General features: G+C 47.8%; 1 protein-coding gene across 2 annotated transcripts; it reads left to right on the top strand.

The window, feature by feature from the left end:
- The first annotated feature begins 1,403 nt into the window (after nt 1-1,403).
- cav1 (caveolin 1) lies at nt 1,404-25,884 on the top strand. Of its 2 annotated transcripts, none has more exons than XM_072485265.1 (3): nt 1,404-1,603; nt 10,197-10,361; nt 23,732-25,884. In XM_072485265.1, exons 1-3 carry the CDS (start codon nt 1,574-1,576, stop codon nt 24,071-24,073), a joined length of 537 nt encoding a protein of 178 aa, XP_072341366.1. In that variant the 5' UTR covers nt 1,404-1,573; the 3' UTR covers nt 24,074-25,884. The 2 variants fall into 2 exon arrangements, with proteins under 2 accessions (XP_072341366.1, XP_072341367.1); XM_072485266.1 differs by lacking the exon at nt 1,404-1,603 and adding an exon at nt 1,917-2,030.

Genomic DNA, 25,884 nt, shown 5'->3' with positions numbered 1-25,884 from the left:
AACCCCCCGACACACACCCTCAACCCCCCGACACACACCCTCAACCCCCCCCACACCCACCCTCAACCCCCCCCACACCCACCCTCAACCCCCCCCACACACACCCTCAACCCCCCGACACACACCCTCAACCCCCCCCACACCCACCCTCAACCCCCCCCACACACACCCTCAAACCCCCGACACACACCCTCAACCCCCCGACACACACCCTCAACCCCCCCCCACACCCACCCTCAACCCCCCCACACACACCCTCAACCCCCCGACACACCCTCAACCCCCCCACACTCACCCTCCCCCACACACACCCTCAACCCCCCCACACTCACCCTTCCCCACACACACCCTCAACCCCCCCACACACACCCTCAACCCCCCCACCACACCCTCCCCCCCCCCCCACCACCACCACCACAAACACCCCCCCCCCCCCGCACCCCCACCCCACACACACATTCTCCATCTCTCTCCCTCCATTCAAATGCTTTCCTCGCCTCTCCTCAGGGACATGATCAGCCCATTGCCCCGCTCCCCACAGCTCTGTTCTTAGCGATGATTCACCTCCTGGGCACGTATGTGTGAGTGAGTGTGTGAGAGTGAGTGTGAGTGAGTGTGTGAGTGTGAGTGAGTGTGTGAGAGTGAGTGTGTGTATGTGAGTGTCAGTGAGTGTGAGTGAGTGTGAGTGAGTGTGTGAGAGTGAGTGTGTGAGTGAGTGTGTGAGTGAGTGTGTGCGTGAGTGTGTGCGTGTGAGTGAGTGTGTGAGAGTGAGTGTGAGATTGTGTGAGTGAGTGTGTGAGTGAGTGTGTGTGAATGAGTGTGTTAGTGAGTGTGTGAGTGAGCGTGTGAGTGTGAGTGAGCGTGTGAGTGTGAGTGAGTGTGTGAGAGTGAGTGTGTGAGTGTGTGTGCGAGTGTGAGTGAGTGTGTGAGTGAGTGTGTGAGTGTGTGAGTGTGAGTGAGTGTGTGAGTGAGTGTGTGAGAGTGAGTGTGAGTGAGTGTGTGAGTGAGTGTGTGTGTGTGAGTGTGTGAGTGAGTGTGTGAGTGAGTGTGTAAGCGAGTGTGTGTGAGTGAGTGTGTGTGTGTGAGAGTGTGTGTGAGTGTGAGTGAGTGTATGAGTGTGAGTGAGTGTGTGAGAGTGTGTGTGTGTGAGTGAGTGTGTGTGTGAGAGTGAGTGTGAGTGAGTGAGTGAGTGTGTGAGTGTGTGAGCGTGAGTGAGTATGTGAGAGTGAGTGAGTGTGAGTGTGAGTGAGTGTGTGAACGTGAGTGAGTGTGTGAGTGTGAGTGTGAGAGTGAGTGTGAGTGCGAGTGTTTGAGAGTGCGTGAGTGTGAGTGTGTGAGTGTGTGCAATCCCCTGCCCTGCTTCCCGCTGTCACTGGGGTCTCGCTGATCTGTGCATTGAGAAGCAGCGAACTCGCAGGTCGCAGCCCAGCCCAGGGGCACTGGCCCCGGAGCCCAGCCACCTCCACATTCTCATTGATCTCAGGGGGAGGAGGAGGAGGGGCGGTTACTCAAACATCGCTGGAAACTGTAACGGGGGCTGATTGAAAACCTTCCCGTTGTTCGGGGGGGAGCTATGTCTGGTGACAAGACTGGAGACTTCGAGGTAAGGAGGGGGGCTGCAGCCGCCACCAGCAGCAGTGTGAGAGGCTGGACTTGTGCAGAATGAGAGTGCACTGTCCACAGCAGAGGATTGAGTCCAGTCGGGGAGGGGGGAGGTGTTCGCTGACTGTCTCTTATCCATGTTGCAGAATGGAGGCAAGCTGCTGGAGTGATAGAGAGGAGCAGGCACTGCTGAATAGCTAACTGCTGCTGCAGAAGCAAAATATCCTGTCCTGCGCTCAGTAAACAAAAGAAGTTGGTTAATGCACCAGACTTTTCTGCAAACAAACTAGGATTCTTAAAAAAACTTTTAAGTCTTGCTTGCTTGAGTCAGTGAGCCGGAATAACATCCGGGACTGGTCTGTCCTCCTCCTCGGAGGGTGAGTTGATCAGCACTCGAGGTCTTATAGCAGCAGGTTAAAGTCCAACAGGTTTGTTTCAAATCATTAGCTTACGGAGCTATCCTCGGGATGTTAAGAAACAGGAGCGAGGCCACCCGACCCTTCGCTGTAATCCAGTCATTCTGATCCCCTTATCCTCAGCTTCCAATCTCAGGACATTCCCATTCCCATTCAGTCCCCATGTCCCATGGTGTCCAGCTCTCTGGAATGTGCTGAAAGACATTCACAACGGGGCGGAATATTTCAAAGATTCACTTTTCTTTGAATAACGAACAGTCTCCTCGCCTGAGCTCTGTATTGAGGACCTCCTCATCTTCAGAGGCTGGAGCTGTGACCCTGTACCCTACATTCCCCGGGCAGGAGGGGGGGGGGTGTATTTTATATTTCTCTGTTTGTGGCATTAAGTCGACTTTATCCAGTCTTTGATATCAGAAATTGCCAGCAGTTGGCAGGCAGACGAGAGGTTTATACAGACCAAGCTTGGGACGGGGGGGGACAAACTGGGACGAGAGGACATTGGGCACTACACTGCCGCCCTCTACACTCACTGACCCAGCAGGGGGAGCTCCCCAAAACTTCCCTTTTCCCCCCCATGTCCCAGACTGGTACCGATTTGTCCATGCTGCATTTTCTGGGAGTTTCTTTTGGTAAATCACTTTTGGGAGGGTGGAAATCGGAGATTGCGGTGAAAGTCCGGATACAGCTGTGTACCGGAGCCCGTGTGCCGGGAGAGTGAGACTGGAATCAATGTCCCAGCAACTTGTTCCTGCAAAATCACCCACAGCACCAACTCCAGCCTCCGCGCCCCTTCCACCTTGCACCGTGCTTTACCGGATCAGTGGCCCACATTGTCCCAGTGCTGTGTTCAGAGTGCGTCTCCTGGGTTGATTGCTTTCCCTGAAGGAAGATTACCCAGCAGATCATTCCGCAGCTTTCCTGGGAATGGGGAGCTGGGAGCATGGAGTCGTTCGCTGGGTCCTTGGTGGGGAATTTCCCCATTAAATAATCGCAGGGCTCTGCTGGAGCCCCTCACTGTGTCTCTCAGTGGCAGATTTCCCAGTAGATGGTCAGTTCCATGCTGGAGCCCCTCACTGTGTCCCTCAGTGACAGATTTCCTAGTAGCTGGTTAGTGCATTACTGGAGTCTCTCACTGTGTCTCTCATGGCAGATTTCCCAGTAGATGATTTAGTTCCCTGCTGATGACCCTCACTGTGTCTCTCAGTGACTAATTTCCCAGTAGATGATTCAGTTCCCTGCTGGTGTCCCTTACTGTGTCTTTCAGTGACAGATTTCCCAGTAGATGACTCAGTTCCCTGCTGGAGCCCCTCACTGTGTCTCTCAGTGACAGATTTCCCAGTAGATGACTCAGTTCCCTGCTGGTGTCCCTCACTGTGTCTCTCAGTGACAGAATTCCCAGTAGATGACTCAGTTCCCTGCTGGTGTCCCTCACTGTGTCTCTCAATGACAGTTTTCCCAGGAGATGACTCAGTTCCCTGCTGAAGTCCTGCACTGTGTCTCTCAGTGACTGATTTCAATGTAGGTGACTCAGTTACCTGCTGGAGTCCCTCACTGTGTATCTCAGTGACTGCTTTCCCAGTACATGATTCAGTTCCCTGCTGGTGTCCCTCACTGTGTCTTTCATTGACAGATTTCCCAGTAGATGACTCAGTTCCCTGCTGGAGCCCCTCACTGTGTCTACCAAGGAGACTGTTATCACCAAGGAGGTAGTGATGGGCAAGCTAATGGGGCTAAAGGTAGACAAGTCTCCTGGCCCTGATGGAATGCATCCCAGAGTGCTAAAAGAGATAGCGAGGGAAATTGCAAATGCACTAGTGATAATTTACCAAAATTCACTAGACTCTGGGGTGGTCCCGGCGGATTGGAAATTAGCAAACGTGACACCACTGTTTTAAAAAGTAGGTAGGCAGAAAGCGGGTAATTATAGGCCAGTGAGCTTAACTTCGGTAGTAGGGAAGATGCTGGAATCTATCATCAAGGAAGAAATAGCGAGGCATCTGGATGGAAATTGTCCCATTGGGCAGACGCAGCATGGGTTCATAAAGGGCAGGTCGAGCCAAACTAATTTAGTGGAATTTTTTGAGGACATTACCAGTGCGGTAGATAATGGGGAGCCAATGGATGTGGTATATCTGGATTTCCAGAAAGCCTTTGACAAGGTGCCACACAAAAGGTTGCTGCAGAAGATAAAGATGCATGGCATTAAGGGGAAAGTAGGAGCATGGATAGAGGATTGGTTAATTAATAGAAAGCAAAGAGTGGTGATTAATGGGTGTTTCTCTGGTTGGCAATCAGTAGCTAGTGGTGTCCCTCAGGGATCAGTGTTGGGCCCACAACTGTTCACAATTTACATAGATGATTTGGAGTTGTAGACAAAGGGCAATGTGTCCAAGTTTGCAGATGACACTAAGATAAGTGGTAAAGCAAAAAGTGCAGAGGATACTGGAAGTCTGCAGAGGGATTTGGATAGGCTAAGTGAATGGGCTAGGGTCTGGCAGATGGAATACAATGTTGACAAATGTGAGGTTATCCATTTTGGTAGGAATAACAGCAAAAGGCATTATTATTTAAATGATAAAATATTAAAACATGCTGCTGTGCAGAGAGACCTGGGTGTGCTGGTGCATGAGTCGCAAAAGGTTGGTTTACAGGTGCAGCAGGTGATTAAGAAGGCAAATGGAATTTTGTCCTTCATTGCTAGAGGGATGGAGTTTAAGACTAGGGAGGTTATGCTGCAATTGTATAAGGTGTTAGTGAGGCCACACCTGGAGTATTGTGTTCAGTTTTGGTCTCCTTACTTGAGAAAGGACGTACTGGCACTGGAGGGTGTGCAGAGGAGATTCACTAGGTTAATCCCAGAGCTGAAGGGGTTGGAATACGAGGAGAGGTTGAGTAGACTGGGACTGTACTCGTTGGAATTTAGAAGGATGAGGGGGGATCTTATAGAAACATATAAAATTATGAAGGGAATAGATAGGATAGATGCGGGCAGGTTGTTTCCACTGGCGGGTGAAAGCAGAACTAGGGGGCATAGCCTCAAAATAACAGGAAGTAGATTTAGGACTGAGTTTAGGAGGAACTTCTTCACCCAAAGGGTTGTGAATCTATGGAATTCCTTGCCCAGTGAAGCAGTAGAGGCTCCTTCATTAAATGTTTTTAAGATAAAGATAGATAATTTTTTGAAGAATAAAGGGATTAAGGGTTATGGTGTTCGGGCCGGAAAGTGGAGCTGAGTCCACAAAAGATCAGCCATGATCTCATTGAATGGTGGAGCAGTCTCGAGGGGCCAGATGGCCTACTCCTGCTTCTAGTTCTTATGTTCTTATGTATTTCCCAGTAGATGGTGCAGTGCCCTGCTGGAGCGCCTCACTGTGTCTCTCGCTGACTGATTTTCCACTAGATAACTCAGTTGCCTGCTGGAGCCCCTCCCTGTGTCTTTCAGTGACAGACATCCCAGTAGATGACTCAGTTCCCTACTGGAGTCCCTCACTGTGTCTCTCAGTGACAATTTTTCCAGTAGATGACTCAGTTCCCTGCTGGAGTCCCTCACTGCGTCTCTCAGTGACAGATTTCCCAGTAGATGGTCAGTACGCTGCTGGAGCCCCTCACTGCGTCTCTCAGTGACAGATTTCCCAGTAGATGACTCAGTTTACTGCTGGTGTCTCTCACTGTGTCTCTCAGTGACAGATTTCCCAGTAGATGGTCAAGATCCCTGCTGGTGTCCCTCACTGTGTCTCTCAGTGACAGATTTCCCTGTAGCTGGTCAGTTCCCTGCTGAAGTACCTCACTGTGTCTCTCAGTGACTGATTTCCCAGTAGATGACTCAGTCCCCTGCTGGAGCCCTCACTGTGTATCTCAGTGACTGATTTCCCAGTAGATGGTCAGTTCCCTGCTGGAGTCCCTCACTGTGTCTCTCACTGACTGATTTCCCAGTAGACAGTCAGTGTCCTGCTGGAGTCCCTCACTGTATCTCTCAGACAGATTTCCCAGTAGATGGCGCAGTTCACTGCTGGAGTCCCTTACTGTGTCTCTCAGTGACAGATTTCCCAGTAGATGGCTCAGTTCCCTGCTGGAGCCCCTCACTGTGCCCCTCAGAGACAGATTTTGCAGTAGATGAATCAGTTCCCTGTTGGAGTCTCACACTGTATCTCTCAGACAGATTTCCCAGTGGATGACTCAGTTCCCTGCTGGAGCCCCTCACTGTGTCTCTCAGTGACTGATTTCCCAGTAGATGACTCAGTCCCCTGCTGGAGCCCCTCGCTGTATCTCTCAGTGACAGATTTCCCAGTAGATGGCTCAGTGCCCTGCTGGAGCCCCTCAATGTGACTCTCAGTGACAGTGTTCCCAAGAGATGACTCAGTTCCCTGCTAAAGTCCTGCACTGTGTTTCTCAGTGACATATTTCCCAGTAGGTGACTCAGTGCCCTGCTGGAGTCCCTCACTGTATCTCTCACTGACTGATTTTCCACTAGATGACTCAGTTCCCTTCTGGAGTCCCTCACTGTGTCTCTCAGTGACAGATTTCCCAGTAAATGGTCAGTGAGCTGCTGGAGTGCCTCATTGTGTCTCTCACTGACTCATTTCCCAGTAGACGGCTCAGTTCCCTGCCGGAGTCCTTCACTGTGTCTCTCAGTGACAAATTTCCCAGTAGATGGTCAGTACGCTGCTGGAGTCCCTCACTGTATCTCTCAGACAGATTTCCCAGTAGATGGCTCAGTTCACTGCTGGAGTCCCTTACTGTGTCTCTCAATTACAGATTTCCCAGTAGATGGCTCAGTTCCCTGCTGGAGCCCCTCACTGTGTCCCTCAGTGACAGATTTTGCAGTAGATGAATCAGTTCCCTGCTGGAGTCTCACACTGTATCTCTCAGACAGATTTCCCAGTAGATGACTCTGTTCCCTGCTGGAGCCCCTCACTGTGTCTCTCAGTGACTGATTTTCCAGTAGATGACTCAGTCCCCTGCTGGAGCCCCTCACTGTATCTCTCAGTGACAGATTTTCCAGTAGATGGCTCAGTGCCCTGCTGGAGCCCCTCAATGTGACTCTCAGTGACAGTGTTCCCAAGATATGACTCAGTTCCCTGCTGAAGTCCTGCACTGTGTTTCTCAGTGACATATTTCCCAGTAGGTGACTCAGTGCCCTGCTGGAGTCCCTCACTGTGTCTCTCACTGACTGATTTTCCACTAGATGACTCAGTTCCCTTCTGGAGTCCCTCACTGTGTCTCTCAGTGACAGATTTCCCAGTAAATGGTCAGTGAGCTGCTGGAGTGCCTCATTGTGTCTCTCACTGACTCATTTCCCAGTAGACGGCTCAGTTCCCTGCCGGAGTCCTTCACTGTGTCTCTCAGTGACAGATTTCCCAGTAGATGGTCAGTACGCTGCTGGAGTCCCTCACTGTATCTCTCAGACAGATTTCCCAGTAGATGGCTCAGTTCACTGCTGGAGTCCCTTACTGTGTCTCTCAATTACAGATTTCCCAGTAGATGGCTCAGTTCCCTGCTGGAGCCCCTCACTGTGTCCCTCAGTGACAGATTTTGCAGTAGATGAATCAGTTCCCTGCTGGAGTCTCACACTGTATCTCTCAGACAGATTTCCCAGTAGATGACTCTGTTCCCTGCTGGAGCCCCTCACTGTGTCTCTCAGTGACTGATTTTCCAGTAGATGACTCAGTCCCCTGCTGGAGCCCCTCACTGTATCTCTCAGTGACAGATTTTCCAGTAGATGGCTCAGTGCCCTGCTGGAGCCCCTCAATGTGACTCTCAGTGACAGTGTTCCCAAGATATGACTCAGTTCCCTGCTGAAGTCCTGCACTGTGTCTCTCAGTGACATATTTCCCAGTAGGTGACTCAGTGCCCTGCTGGAGTCTCTCACTGTGTCTCTCACTGACTGATTTTCCACTAGATGACTCAGTTCCCTTCTGGAGTCTCTCACTGTGTCTCTCAGTGACAGATTTCCCAGTAAATGGTCAGTGAGCTGCTGGAGTGCCTCATTGTGTCTCTCACTGACTCATTTCCCAGTAGACGGCTCAGTTCCCTGCCGGAGTCCTTCACTGTGTCTCTCAGTGACAGATTTCCCAGTAGATGGCCAGTACGCTGCTGGAGCCCCTCACTGTGTCTCTCAGTGACACATTTCCCAGTAGCTGGTCAGTTCCCTGCTGGAGTCCCTCACTGTGTCTCTCAACGACTGATTTCCCAGTATATGACTCAGTTCCCTGCTGGTGTCCCGCATTGTGTCTCTCAGTGACTGATTTCCCAGTAGACGGTCAGTGCCGTTTTGGAGTGCCTCACTCTGTCTTTCAGTGACAGATTTCCCAGTAGATGACTAAGTGCGCTGCTGTAGCCCGTCATTGTGTCTCGCAGTGACAGTTTCCCCAGTAGATGGCTCAGTTCCCTACTGGAGCCCCTCACTGTGTCCCTCAGTGACAGATTTCCCAGTAGCTGGTTAGTGCATTACTGGAGTCTCTCACAGTGTCGCTCAGTGGCAGATTTCCCAGTAGATGATTCAGTTCCCTGCTGGAGTCCCTGGTGGTGTATCTCAGTGACATAGTTCCCAGTAGATGGCTCAGTTACCTGCTGGAGTCCCTCACTGTGTCTCTCAGTGACTGATTTCCCAGTCGATGGCACAGTTCCCTGCTAGTGCACCTCACTGTGTCTTTCAGTGACAGATTTCCCAGTAGATGTCTCAGTTCCCTGCTGGAGCCCCTGACTATGTCCCTCAGTGGCAGATTTCCCAGTAGATGACTCAGTTCCCTGCTGGTGTCCCTCACTGGGTCTCTCAGTGACAGATTGCCCAGTAGATGACACAGTGCACTGCTGTAGCCCGTCATTGTGTCTCTCAGTGACAGATTTCCCAGTAGATGACTCAGTTCCCTGCTGGAGCCCCTCACTGTGTCCCTCAGTGACAGTTTTCCCAGTAGATGGCTCAGCTACCTGCTGGAGTCCCTCACTGTGTCTCTCAGTGACAGTTTTCCCAGTAGATGGCTCAGTTCCCTGCTGGAGCCCCTAACTGTGTCCCTCCGTGATAGTTTTCCCAGTAGATGGCTCAGTTACCTGCTGGAGTCCCTCACTGTGTCTCTCAGTGACAGTGTTCCCAGTAGATTACTCAGTTCCCTGCTGGTGTCCCTCACTGTGTCTCTCAGTGACAGATTTCCCAGTAGATTACTCAGTTCCCTGCTGGAGCCCCTCACTGTGTCCCTCAGTGACAGTTTTCCCAGTTGATGACTCAGTTCCTTGCTGGAGTCCCTCACTGACAGTTTTCCCAGTAGATGGCTCAGTTCCCTGCTGGTGTCCGTCACTGACAGTTTTCCCAGTGGATGGCTCAGTTACCTGCTGGAGTCACTCACTGTGTCTCTCAGTGACAGTTTTCCCAGTTGATACCTCAGTTCCCTGCTGGTGTCCCTCACTGTGTCTCTCAGTGACTGATTTCCCAGTAGACGGCTCAGTGCCCTGCTGGAGTCCCTCACTGTGTCTCTCAGTGACAGTATTCCCAGTAGACGACTCAGTTCCCTGTTGGAGCCCCTCACTGTGTTTCTCAGTGACAGATTTTCCAGTAGACGGCTCAGTTCCCTGCTGGAGTCCCTCACAGTGTCTCTCAGTGGCAGATTTCCCAGTAAATGGTCAGTGCCCTGCTGGAGTCCCTCACTGTGTCTCTCAGTGGCAGATTTCCCAGTAGATGGTCAGTGCCCTGCTGGAGTCCCTCACTGTGTCTCTCAGTGGCAGATTTCCCTGTAGATGGTCAGTGCCCTGCTGGAGTCTCTAAGTGACAGATTTCCCTGTAGATGGTCAGTTCCCTGCTGGAGTCCCTCACTATGTCTCTCAGTGGCAGATTTCCCAGTAGATGGTCAGTGCCCTGCTGGAGTCCCTCACTATGTCTCTCAGTGACAGATTTCCCGGTAGATGGTCAGTTCCCTGCTGGAGTCCCTCACTATGTCTCTCAGTGACAGATTTCCCGGTAGATGGTCAGTTCCCTGCTGGAGTCCCTGGCTGTGTCCCGGGTGATTCTATGTGCTGCCCCCTGCTGCCGCTGTGGGACTGAGCGGCTGCTGGTTTTCCAGGGGTGTGGTGCCTCTCCGCGATCAGGCTGCAAAAAGCTGCGCTCGGGCAGCAGGCGGCTACCTCCGGGGTTTGGGCTGCGAGCGGCTGGAAGCTGGTTTAAGAAAGAGCTATTTCCACTTTTCCCAGGGACTTTTCTACCCATCGACGATCAGAGACCACGGGAATATTTACAAACCCAACAATAAAATGGAAGATGAGAAGCTGAACGAGAAATACGTGACTGATGTTCACACCAAAGAGATCGACTTGATCGACAGGGATCCCAAACATCTGAACGATGATGTGGTTAAGGTAAGGGAGCTTTGACAAAGTTGGAGTTTGTGCAAAGGATTCGAGTTGAACATATTTGCGGAAGAGAATCAGAGATTTGCAATTTCCAAACTTTCTGTTGACAGTGTCTGTCCCAAATTGACCTCGTCCCTATTTGCCTGCGGCTCCTGTCTCCCTGGGGAAGTGTTTTGGGGGTTTTACCCCCTGAGGTGCTGGGATGGGTTTGCCTTCCTCGGGATTGCCAGTCACAACCCGTCTCAGGGCTGCAAGGACAAACATGGAATGGGTTAAGCGACAAATCAGCCGTGAAATGCTGAGATTCCAGCTTGCAGCCAGAACTTGGTCCGTCAGCAGACTGAACAAACCGAGGGTGCTGCCCCAGCCGGCTGCAAAGACCCTCATCTGGGGGATTGACCAGCCCCCAGCCCCTTATAGTCACCCCCACATCACTGCCCCCAGCTCCATTCCCATCCCCCACCCACTGCACCTACCCGCACCCACTGCACCCATTCCCCACCCACTGCACCCATCCATCACCCACTGCACCCATCCCCCACCCACTGCACCCATCCCCCACCCACTGCACCCATTCCCCACCCACTGCACCCATTCCCCACCCACAGCACCCATTCCCCACCCACTGCACCCATTCCCCACCCACTGCACCCATTCCCCACCCACTGCACCCATTCCCCACCCACTGCACCCATTCCCCACCCACTGCACCCACTCCCCACCCACTGCACCCATTCCCCACCCACTGCACCCATCCACCACCCACTGCACCCATCCCCACCCACTGCACCCATTCCCCACCCACTGCACCCATTCCCCACCCACAACACCCATTCCTCACCCACTGCGCCCATTCCCCACCCACTGCACCCATTCCCCACCCACTGCACCCATCCACCACCCACTGCACCCATTCCCCCACCCATTGCACCCATCCCCCACCCACTGCACCCATCCCCCACCCACTGCACCCATTCCCCACCCACTGCACCCATTCCTCACCCACTGCACCCATCCCCTACCCACTGCACCCACCCCCCACCCACTGCACCCATTCTCCACTCCCTGCACCCATTCCCCACCCACTGCACCCATTCCCCACCCACTGCACCCATTCGCCACTCCCTGCACCATTCTCCAACCATTGCACCCATTCCCCAGCCTCTGCACCATGCCCACTTGACCCATCCCTGAACCCAATGCACGATTCCCCACCCACAGCACCCAGCCCATTCCCTAACCCACATGATACATTTTCCAAAGGACTGCACCCACTGAACCTATTCCCCAACCAATGGCACCCAGCCCACTTGACCCACTCCTCAACCAACTGCACGCAGACCCCAGCTAACTACATCCAGCGCCAAGTCCACTGCACCCTCCTCACTGCACTCATCCCATCAGCCCAGCCCCCAACACACTACATTTGGCAATGAGTTCAGTCCAGCCTACACCTCTCCCACTCAATCCAGCACTGAGCTCAGTCCACCCAACTATGCTCTAAAAAGTTCAACTTGTAGCAGATAATGTTCTCAGTGTTGGTCAGAATCAAAAACTTTATGATACCCCTGCAAACATATTGCTAATTTATATGTGTATATAACAAAATAATCCAACAAATTGAATTAGCTGGTTCATAAATTGCAGACTCACTTTGTATGGGTGAGGGAACCATCGCAAATGGCAAAGTATTTACATGAGAAAAGACAGACTTGAGTTTTTTTATATTTGTCATAAAAGTCAAACTAATTAAAGTCGCCATAGTATGAGATGGCGCCAGGCTGCTTTTCCCTTTGAGGGGGAGAGCTGACTGGTGGTGGTTTAACCTGAGGGTCGCCACACGCCAGGTAAGGCGGGGACTTCATGAATAACCTCAGCCAGTACGGGAACTGAACCATCGCTGCTGGTCTTGCTCCAGCATCATGAACCAGCTGTCCAGCCAACTGAGCTAAACCCCATTTGTCATGACGTCACACACAAGTGACTTGCTGACGTAGCTGTAAGAAATGAAAACAGGTTTGCCAAACATTCCTTGTGAAGCTCGTGCACCTTTAAAACATCCAATTTTTTTCAATTAAAATCAGGAATAATTGACCCCCATAAATTTACAATCATCGACATTCAAAGGAAAAACTATGGTCATGTACTGTATACAATTGAAACATCATGGCTGATCTTTGTGGACTCAGCTCCACTCTCCGGCCCCTACACCATATCCCCGAATCCCTTTATTCTTTAGAAAGGCATCTATCTTTTTCTTAAAAACGTTTAAAGTAGGAGCCTCAACTGCTTCACTGGGCAAGGAATTCCAGAGATTCACAACCCTTTGGGTGAAGAAGTTCCTCCTACACTCCGTCCTAAATCTACCTCCCCTTATTTTGAGGCTATGCCCCCTAGTTCTGCTTCCCCGACCAGTGGAAACAATATAGGACAGATGTCAGAGGTAGGTTCTTTACTCAGAGAGTAGTAAGGGCGTGGAATGCCCTGCCTGCAACAGTAGTGGACTCGCCAACACTAAGGGCATTCAAATGGTCATTGGATAGACATATGGACGATAAGGGAATAGTGTAGGTGGGCTTTAGAGTGGTTTCACAGGTCGGCGCAACATCGAGGGCCGAAGGGCCTGTACTGCGCTGTAATGTTCTATGTTCTATGTTCTAATTTAATATCTCTGAGGGGCATTATAACATGAATAACGTATCAGAAAAATACTTTTCACTGTACACGTGACAATAAACAAATCCAATCCAATATCAACCGAGGCTACATATGTGATCATGTGCAAAGAAATAATCAATTCCGTTCAGGTGTTATTGTTTCACTCTTGTACCTGACACTCAATTTACTTGATTGCACTTTAATTTTAAAAAAGTACAGAAACTATACTCCTAAAGCTCATTGTTCAGTCATTACCTATTACTGTAAAAAAAACAATTTCTGTACTATCTGATTAGCAACTGAAGCCTGTTCCCCACCAAAGAAAATGCAGTGACACCATCATTTAGCCCTAATCCTGGAAACCATGAGGATGGCGAATGAGCACTTTGATAGCCTTATTGCCATTTCTTCCCGATGAAAATTCTGTAGACAAAATAATATGTTGCACTTAATAAATTACAACCACGATGGAAACATAACACGTGGAAAAGTTTAGATGATCATGAATTTTTATATTCTATGTATTTATACTTGTTAGATGCCCAGTTGCTTCCAAAGTCCACACATGGAACCTGTATAGTAACAATCTTTACTACAGGAAAATTAAATTGATAGCATGGCATATCAAAGCAATTCTTTTACATGCTGTTACCCGGGACCATTGCATTGATGAATACAAAGATGCTTTTTCAAGTCTTCAAAGATGTTGCTTAATTTTGAGTGAACCACTTATTGTGATCAAAAGGGTAACAGTTTGAAACAAAAAGCAAATGTACTCAACTGTTGTTCATGTGCATTTTAATTTTAAAACTGTTCTCCTATTTAAGGGGCAGTTTCTTTTCTTAAACAGAAGTCCTCTGACACTAACACTTCTTTTTTTTTTTTGGTTATAAATTTAGTGTACCCAATTCATTTTTTCAAATTTAGCTTGGCCAATCCACCTACCCTGCACATCTTTGGGTTGTGGGGGCGAAACCCACGCAAACACGGGGGGAATGTGCAAACTCCACACACACGGACAGTGGCCCAGCACCGGGATCGAACCTGGGACTTCGGCACCGTGAGGCAGCAGTGCTAACCACTGCGCCACCGTGCCGTCCCGACACTAACACGTCTATTATATAAATGTGGAAGGAACCACGAGTGTAAGCTGTCAGCTGTTTTCATTTGTGTGGCATTTGCGTCTGAGTGTATACAAAAACAGTGCCCCTCTCCATTTTTAAAAAAATACAGCTGCAAACGTTACATCAACAGCATGGGCCAGGAGTATGGATGGTACACTGGTCACTGCGAACCACTTTTGAGGCGACGCATTGTTGTTACTCAGTATCAGGCAGGAAAATTATAAAATGACAGGTTGGAAAAGCTGTGTGCAAATACGGATTTTGAAAAATAGCTCAACTGAAGCAAAAATACTTGCCGCTTTTCGTTCTGGGTCTACCCCTGGGCCTGTACTCAGGTGTTGCAACATCAGCATTTTTCTTCTGTGATCATTCAAAGCTAACAAAACCCTTCACCCTTTTGAAAAAAAACTAACATTCGAATGTGATTTTTCTATTTACTACCTGCGGTATTATCATAACTGTAAGAACTGCACGGGTTAATGAAGCGTGTAGAGTAGCCACTAGAGGTAGCTACGGTTACAAGTGTACAAGGCAGCGGTGCTAAGCCTTATGGGAGAGTGTGTGCAGTAGTTCGCTGGAGAGAGTCAGAATTATAAATAGTGTGAGTGAGAGCAGATCGTAGTTTATATCAGTACTATGATTTGCTGTAGCATGTTAATAATCAATTGTATATTCTTTAGGAGTACGTGTCGAATCCAAATTAGTAGTGTTAATAAATTTATAGCTTTGTTTAAGTTCAAGCAATTGTGTGGTCTTTGTGAACACCACGCCAACCATCTTGAATTACGCAACGCAAAGAACACCACACTATCCAATCACCTCAGCTCAATTGCAGCATTCCCTTTAATGACATGGCCCATTTTAACGTACAGCCATGTCTAATTGTCATTTTTGATTTGCTTTACTCCTGCACTGGTCAGAGTACCAGTAACTGATGGTCAAATATGCAGCTGTTCCCCTGTGGTATTCCCATGGGTATGGATTCTGTATTTAATTCGCCCAACAACTGTTTAGTTACTTTATTCCTTGGGCTGAAACCACCACAGGCAGTTAAAAGGGAGCACAAAAATCTAACCAAGTGATAAATGGAAGCTGAGTCCAGTGAATACAATTCTTTGTTGTCCCTCCCACTCTCCCACTCCCACCCGCTGAATCATATGGCATTTGAGCACGTTTGGAATTATGCCACATTGAACCATGTTTGAGAGGAGAGAGAGAGAGAGACTGGTGCTTTGATTTAAAATAAAACTACCAAGTACCGGAGAAGGTAAACGCCAATTTCCAACCTCTTGTTACCTGCGTCAATATTTCTTTTTTTTTTTTTAATTTAGATTACCCAATTATTTTTTCCAATTAAGGGGCAATTTAGTGTGGCCAATCCACCTACTCTGCACATTTTTGGGTTGTGGGGGCGAAACCCACGCAGACACGGGGAGAATGTGCAAACTCCACACGGTCAGTGACCCAGAGCCGGGATCGAACCTGGGATTTCATAGATTTCATAGAATTTACAGTGCAGAAGGAGGCCATTCGGCCCTTCAAGTCTGCACTGGCTCTTGGAAAGAGCAACCTACCCAAGGTCCACACCTCCACCCTATCCCCATTACCCAGCAACCCCACCCAACACTATGGGCAATTTTGGACACTAAGGGCAATTTAGCATGGCCAATCCACCTAACCTGCACATCTTTGGACTGTGGGAGGAAACCGGATCACCCGGAGGAAACCCACGCACACACGGGGAGGATGTGCAGACTCCGCACAGACAGTGACCCAAGCCGGAATCGAACCTGTGACCCTGGAGCTGTGAAGCAATTGTGTTATCCACAATGCTACCGTGCTGCCCCACGATCTCAGCGGTGTGAGGCAGCTGTGCTAACCACTAGGCCACCGTGCTGCCCTGCGTCAATATTTCAACCGTTGGCAGATGGTGTTTGGCCTGGTAATTCTGCTGGCCATTGAAGGAAGTGTCAATGGCAAGGCAAATCGCTTTAAGCTGCCAGCAGCTGTTGACAACAGGTTAAACCAGACTTAAACATGACTACACGGGGAGAAATAAGACTGGCTCCAGGCTTTTAATGCAGTGGGAGAAAAGAACACACATACTTTACTGAACTCTTAACCAGTCAAAGTTGGGAGTTCTCAGAAGCAAAACTAATTTACAGTGGAGCTGAATTGTGTCAAATGATAACATAGTGCAGCAGTGCAATACCAACAAGATGCCCTCCACTTCACCAAAAGACAAAGACCTTTTGATGGCACAAAAGAGATAGGTGCCAAACAATTAAAGTGGGACAGGCAGGTGCCCATAAAGGTTGGGACAAAGTTAAGGAACAGTGGCTATTACATAATCAGGTTCAATGCAAAAGTGCTAAAAAGGAGAGGGAACAGTCCTAAGATAATGGTACTTCTCTGGAAAATTATGGTCAGCTTGACAAGCAAAGGAATCAGCTCAGGTAAATTTGAAAGAAAAGAAATCTGGTATATAAGCCAACAGAGAAGCAACGGAAAATGTTCAAGGAGAAGACTTTTAGGGTAGAAGCTAATATAATCATAGAATTTACAGTGCAGAAGGAGGCCATTCGGCCCATCGAGTCTGCACCGGCTCTTGGAAAGAGCACCCTACCCAAGGTCAACACCTCCACCTTATCCCCATAACCCAGTAACCCCACCCAGTACTAAAGGCAATTTTGGAAACTAAGGGCAATTTAGCATGGCCAATCCACCTAACCTGCACATCTTTGGACTGTGGGAGGAAACCGGAGCACCCGGAGGAAACCCACGCACACACGGGGAAGATGTGCAGACTCCGCACAGACAGTGACCCAAGCCGGAATCAAACCTGGGACCCTGGAGCTGTGAAGCAATTGTGCTATCCACAATGCTACCGTGCTGCCCCAAATAATAATAATCTTTATTATTAAATAATAATAATCTTTATTGCCACAAGCAGGCTTACATTAACACTCCAATGAAGTTACTGTGAAAATCTCCTAGTCGCCACATTCCACACCTGTTCGGGTACATGGAGGGAGATTTCAAAATGTCCAAGTTACCTAACAGCATATCTTTCGGGACTTGTGGGAGGAAACCGGAGCACCAGGAGGAAAACCATGCAGACACGGGGAGAATGTACAGATTCCACACAGACAGTCAACCAAGCTGGAAATTGTACTTGAGACCCTGGTGCTGTGAAGCAACAGTGCTAACCACTGTGCTGCCATGCCGCCCTGCATAGAGGTCTGGGGGTTAGCACTGCTGCCTCACAGCGCTGATGACCTGGGTTCGATCCTGGCCCCGGGTCACTGTCCGTGTGGAGTTTGCACATTCTCCCCGTGTCTGCGTGGGTCTCACCCCTGGAACCCAAAGATGTGCAGGTTAGGTGGGTTGGCCACGCTAAATTGCCCCTTAATCGGGAAAGAAGAATAGAATTGGGCACTCTAAATTTATTTATTTTTAAAGATGATCTGCAGCACAGACAAGACCCTTCAGCCCATCGCACTTGTGCCAGTCAAATGACCCTGTTTCAGTTTGGTAGATTCTAAAAAAGGGCTGTAGGCAACATCAAGGGGATGGAGACACCGAGGTTAGCAAGTTCAGTAGATAGATGTCAGATGAAATTTAATAAAGAGAAATATGAAGTGTTACATTTTGAAAGGAAGAATGCGAGGAAATGATGAGGTTTAGAAGCAGTAGCAGAAGAGGCTTCGGAGTTCAAAGATCAAAAATCTTTAAAATGAGAGAGTAATTTGATATGAAGCACAAAATGTTGGGCACGATTCAGCGGCCTCGTCATGCCCGACTTGGTGTCGGGGCGAGGCGGTTGAACCTCACAAGAGGCCCTCTGGTACCAAACGTCCGTGCATGGGAGACCTCGCTAGTGCGTCGTTTAGCACTGGTTTTCACAAACATGGACCGGTCGTAATGACATCTGGCAAGGGATCGCCCAGTTAATTAAAGACCCCTGGGTGGTCAGGTAAGGGCAGGGTGGCACCCTGGCACTCCCTCTGGCACCTGGGCACCTTTGCTCTGCCAGCCTTGCATAGGCACTGCCAGGGTGGCAGTGCCAGGGATCGTGCCTGGGGGGCCCTTGCCATGAGGAGGTTCCTGGAAGCCTCCCTGAGGTTGGGGCGGGTGGGGGGGTGGGGTGGAGGGGGGGCTGAAAGGAGGAGGGGGGGGGGGGAGGGGGGGAGGATCAGGGCAGCCAGACACAATGGTGCCCCAATCTGCGAATAGCTTTTTCGAAATGACCCAAGCGCGGCCTAAGTGGAGAAAAACTGCCCGAGGCAAAAGCACGTTGAATAGCGGGGTATTCTGGTGTTGCAGTCAGCATGAAACACCTGGCTAAATGTGGCCAAAATCGGACATCGATTTTTCCCCCGTTGAATCGCGCCCGTTATTTTTTAATAGGAATATGTAAGCAAAGAGAATCAAAATAACTCGTATTTATATAGCACTTTACATAGCCGCGAGCAGTCACAAAATACTTACCAGCCAATGAATTGCCATTAAAGTGTGGCCATTGATGTAATAGAGGCAAACGTGGCAGAGAAAATGCACAAAACAAGATCTCACATGTTATAACCCGTCCGGATCGTATTGGTTGGAGACAATTGGTTACCTCATGTTCCGTGAGGAATAGGAGCTCCCCCAATGAGAGGGCGGGGCAATCATTAGCAGTGCAGCTGTATAAATAGAGCTGGCCAGTGTGGTACCGGCTAGAGAGGGAACCAGTGGTGAGTTACCGGTGCTGTGTACATATTGTTGTAAATAAAGTTACTTTCTATTTGACTCTACAAACACGTGCTGAATTCTTTGTGGCCCTCACAAAACAACAGATAACAATGAGATAGATGACCAAATAATCTAGTTTAATTTGTGTTGACTGAGGAACAAATGTTAATCAGGCAGCAGAAAAACTACCCTGCTTCTTCCCATGGTCTTTGCACGTTGACATCCACAGATCATTTACCGTACATCCAAACTGAACAGCCACTTTGTTGTTTAAAACAGTGTTGTCCAATACGTTAGCCACATGTGACTAATTGGGAATCCATTTGTCACTAATCACTGATTAATAAAATAAAATGAGTAATAGATACTTGGGCAAGTGATCTCAATTCTCATTGTCACACAGTATGCACTTTAACTTTCATTAGGGCAGCACGGTGGCGCAGTGGTTAGCATTGCTGCCTCACGGTGCCGAGGTCCCAGGTTCGATCCCGGCTCTGGGTCACTGTCCGTGTGGAGTTTGCACATTCTCCCCGTGTTGGCATGGGTTTCGCCTCCACAACCCAAAGATGTGCAGTGTAGGTGGCTTGGTCATGCTAAAATTGCCCCTTAATTGGAAAAAAATAATTGGGTACTCTAAATTTAAAAAAAAACTTTCATGTGCATTTGTTGGTAAATTTAAAAGCGGACTATGAGGGTTTAAAAAAATATATTATGGATGTTTCACTCCCTTCTTAACTGAATAGTGGTAGATTTTTACTTCATACATACATGAAGCATGCATACCTATACTGTATGAGTGTATAGAAGCCACTTTCTAGTAAAGTTGATTTGTGTTGCCCTAACCATACTCGTGACTAATCAGCAATTTCTATTGGGCAACACCAGTTTAAAGTGCCATTTAAGAGAAAGTACATCCATATTTTGACACTGAATTGCACTGCCAACCTAGATAATTGGCTCAAAGCTCTGAAGGCAGGCTTGAAACAACAACCACAGTTCTACTGCTGAGCCAGGGCTGCTACTTGAGGTAATGGCAAATGTGTAGAAACCATTGGTTAGGCCACAGCTGATTTAATGGACAGAATCTTGTGCTTTCCCCGTGGTGAATTTGGTGACGAGGGGGGCATTTAATCAGTTGTGGGAGTGGCATACGGGGACCCCCACCACCTCCCTGCATCCACTCCAAAGTCCGCGACAGGAAAGTCAATAACACCGCCTGCCCCTCTGCCAATTGCCCTTAAGTGGGCAGTTTAATTAACTTTCAGAAGGTTTAAGTTTACAAACATCACTAAAGCAAAGGAAGAGGTTAGAAGGTTAGGTTTTCTACGCAAAGAGCTGTTAATGGAGGCCGACTAATTGGATTTATTCAAGGCATTTTTCTGATCGAAAAGGGAGTCAAGAGTTATGAGGGGAATATGGAGAAGTGGAGTTTGGACATAATCAGCCATGATCCTATTGAGTGGTGGAGAATGCTCCAAGAGTTAAATCGAATACACCTGCTCCTCAGTCCTATATTCTTATGACATGCATTTCCCCTACTGGAAACGGTGCTGGAATTAGTGTCTGTATTTGCTTTCAAGACGAACACAGGGAAATATTTGAAGAGGACATTTTAAAAATGTATGGGTACAGAACTTGGCAGTAGTCCAAGTTTCCGAGAGCTGGCAAAGATGCAGTGGGCTGAATGGTCTAGTTTTGTGCTGCAAAAGTTTCAGATTCTACCTTGGGAGGATTGTTAAACATGTTAATCATCATCATTGCCATATGCGAGAATGTGGCAATTCACCAGAATTGCTAAATATAAGTTTCCACTGTTGACAGAAAGCTTATTCCTGCCCACATGAGTGCAGCATCATGATTAAGGAGATTAAAATGGATATAAAACACTATTATATACAAGATGTGTAAACATTTTTAAGAAATCACATGTGCAGGACTTTCGACTGTTGACCATGGCAAATTAATAAACAAGACACTTATGGTCTTGTTTTAAATAGTAAATACTGCAGCTTTTTTTTTGCCACATCTCTGAAGCTGTAGAGTGGCCAAATATTTTTTTCACAGGAAAAGTAAAAAGCTGGGGTGGGATTCTCCCAGCCCCGCGCCAGAGAATCCCCGCAACCGCGCCCCGCCGCCCCGAGAGTCTCTGCGGAGCAGAGAATGGCGCCGGTGCGTTTGGCGCGGCGCCGGTCGTGGGCCGCTCTACGCGGCCGGGCCGCCAATTCGCTGGCCCGGATGGGCCGAGCGGCCGCACGAAAAAGGCCTGGTGCCAGCCAGCGGGAACTCTGCGCGCAGGGTCAGGGGGCTGCCTGCGGGGGGCTCCGACCCCGGGGGGGGGGGGGGGGGGGGGGGCCTCCGATGGGGCCTGGCCCACGATCGGGGTCCACCGATCGCTCCCCGGGCCGATCTTCTTACACGCCGGCCCCTGATCTCCCGCGCCATGTTGCGTCGGGGCTGGCGCGTTGAGGGAGGCCACCGCGCATGCGCGGGTTGGCGCCGGCGCCACTGCGCATGCGCAGATCCCGCGGCGCACAGTTCACGCCAGGATGGGAGACTGGAGCGGCATGAACCGCTCCAGCGCCGTGCTGGCCCCCTGTAGGGGCCAGAATCGGTACACCCAGTGGCACATTCACGCCGTCGTGAAACGCGATGCCGTTTTCGACTGCGTGGACACTCTGCCGCCGAATGGGAGAATCCGGCCCCTTGCATTTACAAAGCGCCTTTCGCATCTTGAAGGTGACATGTTCATATCATTGCTCTGTGCAGAATATCTTCTGCAGTCACTCTGATAACAGTCATTGTACTTCAAATACATTCAGTTCACTTGAAACACATTTGAGGCGTTTTTGAGAGATGTAATGAGGTTAAATAAATAGCCCTCTATTCCCACTCCTTTCCCTCTGACATCTTGCTGTCAGCTCATTTCTAGCTCCTATTCAGCCACATCTTTCTCAAACACACCACTTATCTGATGCTATTCTCCCAGAAATGAAATCCACAGTCAGTATTGGAGACAGCACTTGCTAATTAAGTTGAGGCAAGAATTATAATACCTCAAAACTTTTTTGTTCATCGCCTAATTATTTCCAGCTGCAAACTTACTACCGAACTGTGTCTCCTGTACTTGAGCTGTAGTATTCCCAGTACAGTGATGTATCAAAAGATTGTAAGTGAATGATCGCAAGCCATTATTATTTTCATTATGTGCAGGCCGTTCTGATTTAATTAGTCCAAATTGGCCATAGTCAGTTTGAGTTAGTGTTTAAATGCCATTTCCTGTGTGCCCCCATGTGCACATGAACATCATCAGACTGCTGGATAAATGTAACACATTTCCTTAAAGAGCTAAATGTTTCTATAACTGAAGTTTTCTATTCCCTGGTGATATCAGATTGGTTGCGTTTTTCAGAGAGTGCAAAACACCAGTGCTTCGCTAGCTATTACATGTGAGCGAAGTAACAGAGTTTTTCTCAAGCACATCGGGGAGGGGGAGTTTTAAAAAATAATCCTAATTAGTCCATGTTTATAGTTTTTGTCATCACTTGAATGTAATGGTATCCAAATACCAATTACCTTGCCGTGGGCAGCACGGTAGCATTGTGGATAGCACAATTGCTTCACAACTCCAGGGTCCCAGGTTCAATACCGGCTTGGGTCACTGTCTGTGCGGAGTCTGCACATCCTCTCCGTGTGTGCCTGGGTTTCCTCCGGGTGCTCCGGTTTCCTCCCACAGTCCAAAGATGTGCAGGTTAGGTGGATTGGCCATGATAAATTGCCCTTAGTGTCCAAAATTGCCCTTAGTGTTGGGTGGGGTTACTGGGTTATGGGGATTGGGTGGAGGTGTGGACCTTGGGTAGGGTGCTCTTTCCAAGAGCCGGTGCAGACTCGATGGGCCGAATGGCCTCCTTCTGCACTGTAAATTCTATGTATCTGCCGGTATGTGAATATTTTCATGCCGGGGGTTTATATAATTGCTATTTTCAGTGTAGTTTAGAGGTTTACCTGCTCCATAATACAATGCACCATTATTCCAAGCTCTCATATATACTCTTCCAAATGATCATATGAAATATTCCATCTGATTGATTCTACCATCTGCATCCAAGTTTGTGATTTGACTGCAGCCTCATGAGGTGCAGTCACACCTCATTTGCACCCCCCCCCCCCCCCAAAGTATCTTGGACTCCAAACTCAATCTCCACTGTGTTTATCCCATTTCCATTGTTTGCCACACGTACTTACCGATCTGATTTTCATCACAAAAGCTAAACCAGTTTCTTTTCCCTATTTTTGCTAAAGGGAGGATGTCAGGAGGGTAGAATGAACATTTTCTTTCGTCCTGTCGAATAGGCCATTCTTATAATGAGCGTTTAACATTTCCAACTCAGTCCTAATGGAGAGAAGCCAAAAGCGAAAATTGTAACCCAAGGAATCCACTTTCTTTTTTGTTTAAATATGGAGAAAGGAGAAAGGGTAGAGCTTAGATATTAAATGATGAGGAAGTTGAAAGAAACAATTCTGAACAAAAAGATGAATGATTGAATGCAGCCAAAATGCAGGGCAGCAGAGAAGAATTTGAAAATGACAAGTGTGGGTGTTGCTGAGCAGGCAAGTGGCATTAGTTTGCCAATCTTGCCCGCTTACTGGAGTTCGCAAGTAACGAGGTGGTGAATGTGACATTTTCCAATCTTTCTGATTCATGGAGAACGATGCTTTTTTTAAAATTTAGATATTATTCATGCAGAATAAGCAGTTCAGTGTTGTTGCGACCCAGTATATTTTGATGGTTAACTTGTGGACAAAAGTTATGCATCTGCAGTAGAGGTTAATCAGAATGCTTCTGTATTTCTCTTGCCGTAGGTGGACTTTGAAGAAGTGATTGCTGAACCCGAGGGAACTCACAGCTTCGATGGTGTTTGGAAAGCCAGCTTTACTGTCTTCACAGTGTCGAAATACTGGTGCTACCGCCTGCTGTCGGCGCTCTTTGGCATACCTTTAGCAGTCATTTGGGGAATTTACTTTGCAATTTTAACATTCATCCACATTTGGGCGGTGATGCCCTGCATTAAGAGCTATATGATTGAAATCCAGTGCATCAGCAGAGTTTTCTCCATTTGCATTCGCACCTTCTGTGACCCTCTCTACGAAGCAGTGGGGAAAATGTTCAGCAAGATCCGAGTAACAATTCAGAAAGAAGTGTAAATAGGAAAATATTGATAGAAGTGGCTGATCACTTTATCATATATCACTTCCCACCCAAATGGAAGTTTGGTTTCCTTTCAGAGAAACAAGTTGGTGCCTTTAAACTAATATCACTGTCATAGGAATACAATGGTGCATGATCTTACATTTTATTACTTATCCCTGGAGTGTTTTGTTACCCTTTTAAGGTACTCTGCGTTTTAACACTGATCTAAGCTTAACACCTACATTCCTTCACTATTATATACTATATGACTGCTTTTGTAAACAAAACGAGTCATTGCCTTTCACCAGTAATTTAGCCCGACTGCTTTTTCACTCTATTGTGTCCCATCCATAAAACCAGAGACCGATTCTCCATTTCACAGTACTGTACTTGCCAAGATCAAGGATTAAACACTGAGCGTAGGATCCTTCACACTGTTTAAATAGCAGTGATGTGGAGATGCCAGCGTTGGACTGGGGTGAGCACAGTAAGAAGTCTAACAACACCAGGTTAAAGTTCAACAGGTTTGTTTCAAACACTAGCTTTCGGAGCACTGCTCCTTCCTCAGGTGAATGAAGGAAGGAGGAAGGAGCAGTGCTCCGAAAGCTAGTGTTTGAAACAAACCTGTTGGACTTTGACCTGGTGTTTTAAATAGCAGAGACTTGCAACAAGGTGAGATTAGAATTATTTTGCAGTGAGACGATAGTTTTATTTCTGAAGACGCAATGCAACAAATAATTTCCACTGTTTAATCTTACACACAGGTTGTTGGGCTTCCTCAAAACCAAAGTTTAATTATAATTTACACATTTAGAGCGTTAGTCCAGAATAGCCTACAGCTGGACATGTGTTGAATGATCATCTTCATTGAAAGAAAATAGCTCCTCAGGAGCTATGTAGTGTTTGGATGCCATCAGGCTGGAACCCTCCCACACCACCATTCAAAATGTATGATATCCCTTATTAAAGTTTTCCTTTCGCAAGCGGTTGAGCGATGTTTGCCTCCTTTGCCTGTAACTTCTGAAACACTTTAACCTGCTCCAGAGAATTAAAAAGAGAGCAACGTCAAAAATAAAAATTGCAATGCACCTGACTCTTGCACCGTTTGAAATGTGCCGATAAATTGTCACCGCGTCACATGGATGATCACATTAAATTACTGAATGTACCTAAGGTTCTCCACATTGTACATTGCAACATGCGAACCAGCTATCTTAAAAGAAATAGGCAATATGCAACCCAAAGGGGTTAATATCCAGAATTTTCCAGCTTAATCAATGGCAGCAATCGCCTAATGCCAAAACCACCACACATACTACTGAAGTAGGATATGTTTTGATAAGTAGTTACCTGTGGAACACTGTGTGCGCCACACCTTCCACTTTTTAAACCTTCAAACGTATCCATGGGCCCAATCTCTTTTCATGCCACATTTGAACAAAAAGTTAGAATAGGGATTGCTACATCTGCTGTTTTACATAGGCCATGTTGGAAAGTTCTTATGGGGGTTGTATATAGTCAAAATATAGTTTAAGGTCTTCCGCAAAATTAAAGAAAGAATTTTATAATCAGAGGAGGGTTTTTTTTGCAGAAGCTATTTTCTACAAATGCAATTATATCAATTATTAATCATTAAGTATATAAAAGTTAGTCTTTATTTTTTAATTGTCACCTTTTAATTGTGTTGCAAATTATTTGATCTCTTAGTGGACCTTTCCAAGTCAAATTGGAGCTTATTGACGCAGTAGATTTTCAACCATTTAAAGTATGTTAGCATGTAAGAGCTGAAATTATTTGAAAAAAAATAAAGAACCAGATGTTTACA

Source organism: Scyliorhinus torazame, chromosome 19 (genome assembly GCF_047496885.1).
Source record: "Scyliorhinus torazame isolate Kashiwa2021f chromosome 19, sScyTor2.1, whole genome shotgun sequence".
Lineage (NCBI taxonomy): Eukaryota > Metazoa > Chordata > Chondrichthyes > Carcharhiniformes > Scyliorhinidae > Scyliorhinus > Scyliorhinus torazame.
This window is presented reverse-complemented; position numbering and strand designations above follow the sequence as displayed.

What these genes read in the sequence shown, in the direction of transcription:
- cav1 (XM_072485265.1), top strand. Translation starts at nt 1,574, where the DNA reads ATGTCTGGTGACAAGACTGGAGACTTCGAG. An exon ending in ACAAGACTGGAGACTTCGAG is followed by an intron (nt 1,604 to 10,196) that starts GTAAGGAGGGGG and finishes CACTTTTCCCAG; the next exon opens with GGACTTTTCTACCCATCGAC. An exon ending in TGAACGATGATGTGGTTAAG is followed by an intron (nt 10,362 to 23,731) that starts GTAAGGGAGCTT and finishes CTCTTGCCGTAG; the next exon opens with GTGGACTTTGAAGAAGTGAT.